Source organism: Lycium barbarum, chromosome 7 (genome assembly GCF_019175385.1).
Source record: "Lycium barbarum isolate Lr01 chromosome 7, ASM1917538v2, whole genome shotgun sequence".
Lineage (NCBI taxonomy): Eukaryota > Viridiplantae > Streptophyta > Magnoliopsida > Solanales > Solanaceae > Lycium > Lycium barbarum.
The window spans coordinates 28,755,704-28,762,110 of NC_083343.1; the positions used below are offsets into that span (position 1 = coordinate 28,755,704).

Genomic DNA, 6,407 nt, shown 5'->3' on the forward strand with positions numbered 1-6,407 from the left:
AAATAAATTTTTGGCCCGACCCGGATATACGAACCATTATACGGGCCGTATAATTTATACGGTCTGTATAATTGGAAATTATAATCTTTCCAGGGTATTATCCTTCTCTGGAAGCATTCTATGGACCATTATACGGGCCGTATAATTTATATGGTTCGTACAATGGGTCGTACAATCTGGAAATTTTCGAACTTCATTCTCGTCGATTTGTTCAACCTCCAATCCTTATAGAAACCTTGTTAACACTTATATAACACTTCATTAATAATCTAAGAGGCCTTATAGCAGCCCCGCAAAACATCACTAAATACGCATCGAAACAACTATTGCGAAAACCTTTCCAACCACATCTTGCGTCTCACTTCCTTTAACGAACTTAGTTCCACCGATACATGTAACTTCAAAATATTATGGTATGATCTCAAAACTGTTAGATACTCTCCTTAATCTCATAAGAACTTCGGGTTCATCTTAAGCTCGCATTAGTCTACCCGCGATACAACAATCCCAAATCTCCGAGATATAACAGTGCCCGTGGTGTCTTTTCAGGATGAGTTGTACATAGATTTCCTGGGTTCCCCATCGGTCATGGCTTTGAGACTTGGTCCTTAGCATGTGTGTACGGTGCAGAAAGGTTGACCAGTTCATTGTATAGCATTACATCGCATAGACATTCACTCATTTGCATTGACTGATTTTGTGCCTTAACTAATCATTGTATTTCGATTGATCTTATATTTCGACTGATCTTATTCATGGTCTGACTTTATACCGAGACTGTTCTTGGAGTGTGCTTGATTGCTTATCTGCTTACTTGTTGGTTTCTGTCTTTTATATATGTGACTAATTGTTGTCAGCCTATGATGCTTACTAGTACTGTGTTGTACTGATACTACCTTACTATACTCTTTTCTGAGTGCAGAGTTCACTTCAGCATCCTCGTCACAGCCTCGCGAGTGATCCCGAAGCCTATCTACTGGAGTCCTCAGGGTGAGCACTGCTAGATCCGCAGCCCGGAGTCCCTTTCTCTTTATTATCTGTCATTTGCACTCTTTTGAGACAGTTATCATTAGGATTGGGATTTAGTATTCCATTTCAGACTAGTATTTATTTAGTAGCTCTTGCACTACGGTTCAGACCAGATTCTTGGGTGTGTGTTTGTATTTTCCGTACTTTTTCTTAGTATTATATATTGAGACTGCTTATGTATTATCTTCATCTTCCGTATGTTTATTTAAATGAGGTATAGTAAGGGAAGGGTTCGGCCATCAGGGGGATAGCGTGGGTGCCTGCTCGACCCACGAGTTGTGTCGTGACAAGTTTGTATTTAATTTGCTTTAAATTTGGTGTATATTTTTTGTATCCCCAGGATTTTGAATTCGTGCAAATTCTCCTTATTTTTTATTTGCAAGAATAGATGTCTTAACTATTGTAGAAATAAGTGTGTCTTAGTTATATTGTATAGAATAACTAAGCGGTAGACTCTTCACTTTTCATGGAAAAACTAGCATAAAAATTTTACTCATTTGACAATGCTATCCGAAAAGGATCTTCATCAGACTGACAAAAACCTCTCCCTAAAGCTTTATGCCGAAAGCTTACTGGATATAAATTGGTAGATCTTTGCTGAGCATGTTCCTTCTTCTTCTTGGTCTCATGGTTACTACTGGAAAGCATTATTTCATGATTTTGGGTGTTTTTCTTTTTCTTCTTTTTATTGGATCATGTTTATATTTTTTTTAACATTTAATGTTAAAATTATAGAAAAATTAATTCGTAAATTCAATTTCCTAATAACCCATGTTTAATAGTTAATTATAAATAACGACAAAGCTTTTCACATAAGGATAACTATTATCTACAAGTATACTGATGGTACTTAAACCTTAATCTTATCATTTATTTAACACATCATGACTGAATAACCAAGGGCAAATTAATATGAATACTTAATGAACAACATGGAGATGATGCATATATATCCTCTGTTCTTGTCCAAAATACATCATTTCCCTTATATTGCAAATACCACCATCAGCTTGTTTGGATGGTTGTTACCTATTGTATTGTATTTTATTGTCGTTTTAAATGAAATATTTATTTTAATTTCTATTTAGGTTTTATTGTATGATATTGCTAAATTCATAATTATTATAACGACGAAAAGTCTCATTTTATGTAAACAATCAATTTGGTGTGATCGCGTCGTTGTCTTTTTTCTTTTTGTCTCATTTTGCCTTTGCGTATTATTTAATAACTCTAGGTTTTTTCCCTTTTTATAATAACTCTATCCCGTATCCTATTTTTGCTTATAATATTGTAAGTTTATTCTTCAGAGTGTTGATCTGTGACACTATGTAATGCTGAAAAATGTTACAAACTATCCAGACATTGTATTCGTCAAAAAAATACAGTACATACAATACAATACGATATAGGAGAGTAAAATACACTCTTTATGTCACAGGGTGTCTTAAGGGGTAATAATTCTACTTTAAATAAGTATAGCGACATAATAAATCCCTCACAAATTTAGGTGTGTAGTTAAAAATCTGGGATTTAGGTGTGTTAAAAATCTGGGATTTAGGTGTGTAGTTAAAAATCTGGGACAAGTTAGAGGGGATTCATATATATATATATATATATATAGAGGCACGAAATGGAAACAATTACACTTAGTAGTGCATTTTGATGGGATAATATATATATATATATATATATATATATATATTATCCCATCAAAATGCACTACTAAGTGTAATTGTTTCCATTTCGTGCCTCTATGCTTTCATTTCTTAGTCCTTGCATGTACAACCTCCCGTTATGAATCTTACCCGCGCAAGTGAGAATTAATACTAAAGTTGTTTTAGAGTTTACTATGAGTTCTCAAACACCTTGAAAGCTAGAAGAGTATGGGCAAAAATGAACTTATCTCTAGAGTTGGTTTATTTATTTAGTGGTACAAATTATACAATGAATAGTACTCGTTACAATTATTCAGCATATTTAGCTTCAGTGTAATAAGGTGCGTACGTAGTAAGAAAATTTTCCTGTGAGCGCAGATAGTTCACTACTTGTACAAGATGATAATTAGGAACAAACTAAATTAAAGATAACTAAGATGAAGAACATCATAAGTTGACATGGAATTAAGAGGAAGAAAGATTAATTTGATATGATGATGATCAGTTGGAAAGGCCAAAACGAACTTGAACATCGTAATCCTTCAACCAAGTTTGGCCTTGTAAAAAGGATTCAACAGTGTAATTCAAAGCAGCATCCTTGCCTATAGAGCCTTGATATCCTGCCCACTTAATTCTAGAGCTAGTTTCAGCCCCCGCGCCTTTGTTGTTGTATTCCCCGAAATACAAAGTGCTCAACGCGTAGTCCCCACTCGTAGCCTCCCATCCTTCCGGATCAATCACATCAGTAATGTCCGTTTCCATCACGATCGTCCTCGAGTATTCCTTCATTGGTCGACCCAAGTAACTCTTGAACCTCGATTTTTCAGGTGTGAGCTGATCGTCTGCGAAAATGCCACAACTTTGCAAGACGGTCCCCGTGGTTTGGTGCTTGCTCGACCTTCCTTGTGCGGTAATGACGTTCTTTTGGTCATCCATTGGTTTCCTTAGGTAAATTTGACAAGTTTGGAACACAGCGGCCGCATTGCCTGAGATGATATCGACTGTGCCCGTGATGTAACATCCACGATAGAACTGTCGATAGGTACTAGCATAGATCACGCTTTGGTAACCCTCCATGCGGCAATTCAGAAATACTGCATGATCAGCTTGAACTCGGAGAGCCACGGCTTGTAATTTTTCAGGACCCGCGGTGTTTCGGAATCCTACCTTATACCCAAAAAATCCCTCTCCTGAAATAACTGCACAACACAGAGGGAAAATAAAAAAGAATAAAACTGACTTGACAATGTAATGCAATAAAAGTAATGCACTAAGTAATGTGGCATTATTTCTTTTCTTATACGCGTTAATTAAGTTGTGGAGTGCTTTTTACCCTGAGTTTAATTATACCAAACTATCAACCAAATGACCCCTAATGCGATTGTTCATTAGAGATTAGAAGCACAAGAATGAAAGGATAATCCACTACTACAAAGCTCTGAAGAGATTAATTCACAGGTCATGGTGGAGTTAACTTATATACACTAGCCGTGCAAATAATTTTTTACATTAATAATGTCATTTACCTGATATAAGCAATCACTTACCATATTCTCAAGTTACCATATTTTGGTCGCTTTCATTAGTAACAGTTACACGCGATCATCCTCTAACTAACTTGATTATGTAAATATCGTTTATGCTATCATATGCTTTACTCAAATAGTAACGATTCTCCTTTGATATCTGTAGTTGGCAACCTGTCTCAAATCATAATGGATCTTTTTAAATTTAATTTATTTAATTTTAGATCAAAGACGTTGTCACTGGAAGGTGTTTTACTTCAAACACTTACCAACTGTTGCACTTTGGTATGTTGACAGGTCGTCCACAATGTTTTTGCTCCCGGTGATGATACTCTTTTGGGATCCGTCTCCAACAAATGTAAGATTGACTTGTGATTGTGACACAACTACATTCTCTTCATAAACTCCTTCTTTAATATAAATAAAGTACCTGTATTGTCATCATCATATAATAAAATAAAAAAATTGTAACCCTTTGCTAAGCAAGATACATCCATCTATTTGCATAATAAATGTGATAAAGTTTGTAAAAGAATGTAGCAGAAAAGGGAAATATTTGTACCTTCCTTCATAGCTTTGAGGAACTGCCTTTATAGCTTCATTTATGGTAGGAAAATTACCACTACCATCTTTTGCAACAGTGATGTTTGCTAAAGCCTTTATATCTTTGCCTTCATCTTCTCCATCCAACATTCTCCGATCACCTTGATTAATCCATGCGGGAACACCTAATCGTGTTGTTAGAAGACGTCTTTTAGCATTACTATTTGGTTGTGGGGATGATGACAGTCCGGAAGCAACAGCGAGAGAATTGATGGTGTGTTCCTCTGTCTTCTTCAAGGCGGCTTGCACCGTGGACTGGTCTGATTCAGGGTATCCATCCACACACATGCCTTGGTATGTCAAAGCTGCACTTAACTTGTTATTGAGTTCAGCTGTTGTTGAGGCTACATCATTAATGCCTCCATCAAGCATGTAAACGGAAGTGTTCAAGTCTTTTTTGGCATCGGCAAGGAGGGCCATACAATCGTCATAGGCAACGGTCTTCTCTGGGATATCCTTGTTTATTTTGCCCAGTTCATCAATGCCGGTTGCAATCTCTTCGATAGCTGCAGACACGGTTGCCTTGAGAAGATCTTTGGGTTGAGCGCCAGAGGCATTTGCTTGTAAAACTTTTGATAGAATGTCCCCGCAACTTTGACTGAAATCTGTGCCCGCGCATATTGCTCCTATAGTTCCTTCACCTTTTGGTGAAGGGGCTGGTGCTGTTGTTGCATTATCACCCTCCTGTGGTGATGGTGCAGGTGTTTCTGCACCATCAGGTGATGGTGCAGGTGGGGTTGAACCATCAGGTGGTGATGCTGCAGCACCATCCTCCTTTGGTGGAGGGGCTACAACATCGTCCTCCTTTGGGGGAGGAGCAGCAGCACCTTCAGCAGGAGGCGGTGCCGCATCAGCCTCAGAAGGAGGAGACGGGGGTGGTGATGCATCAACCTTAGGAGGTGGGGTTGCAGCACTTTCAGGGGTGGTTGGTTCTTTTGGAGGGGGCGTCGAGGCGTTCTTGTTAGATTTGTTAGCTGAGGCATCGTCACCCTTGTTCTTAAGCACAACAAAATAGACAACAGCAGCAGCAACAGCGACGAGGATGAGGAGGAGCAATACAACAGCAATCATGATCCTCTTCTTCATCTTTTGCTGCCTTTCGAGCTTTCTCCGCTCAGAAATTTGATCAAAATCTTGAAACGCCATTTTGGATTGAGTCCGGAATTGAGACAGAGAATAGAAGATCTCTGCCCTGGAGCCCAAGCCAAGGCAGAGATGTTACACCGAGAGCTTTCTTTGGTTCTTCTCTGTTATTTGTTGTTGCTCTTTTTTTGTTTTTCTCTTATTCACTTTAGCTTGACGAATTTGTCAGACTCACTTGAGTGTGTAAATTTGAGAACCATGATTTCTGTAGGAAATGGAAAAAAGAAGTCTGGAGTAGAGAAATTTTAGGACTTGTTATTTGGAATCCAGACAGTTAAAACTTCCTAAACAATGGGTGATCCATGTTTTTTCTTTCCATTCAAAACTCCATAAAAAGTTCCATTCCGTTCGATTGCCGCTTTTCCTTTGACACCTATCATTTTTATCTAATTAAACATAGTACGAACATATTTACTCTCTATTTTTTCATTACGGAAATATATATTTAGTC

At 37.7% G+C, this 6,407-nt stretch overlaps 1 protein-coding gene across 1 annotated transcript; it reads right to left on the reverse strand.

Annotated features, from left to right (window-relative positions):
* Positions 1–2,922: 2,922 nt before the first annotated feature.
* Positions 2,923–6,163, reverse strand: LOC132603352 (probable pectinesterase/pectinesterase inhibitor 13). Its single transcript, XM_060316377.1, has 3 exons — positions 4,773–6,163; positions 4,480–4,640; positions 2,923–3,883 (listed from the first exon to the last, which is right to left on the reverse strand). Exons 1-3 carry the CDS (start codon positions 5,957–5,959, stop codon positions 3,186–3,188), a joined length of 2,046 nt encoding a protein of 681 aa, XP_060172360.1. The 5' UTR covers positions 5,960–6,163; the 3' UTR covers positions 2,923–3,185.
* Positions 6,164–6,407: the final 244 nt, after the last annotated feature.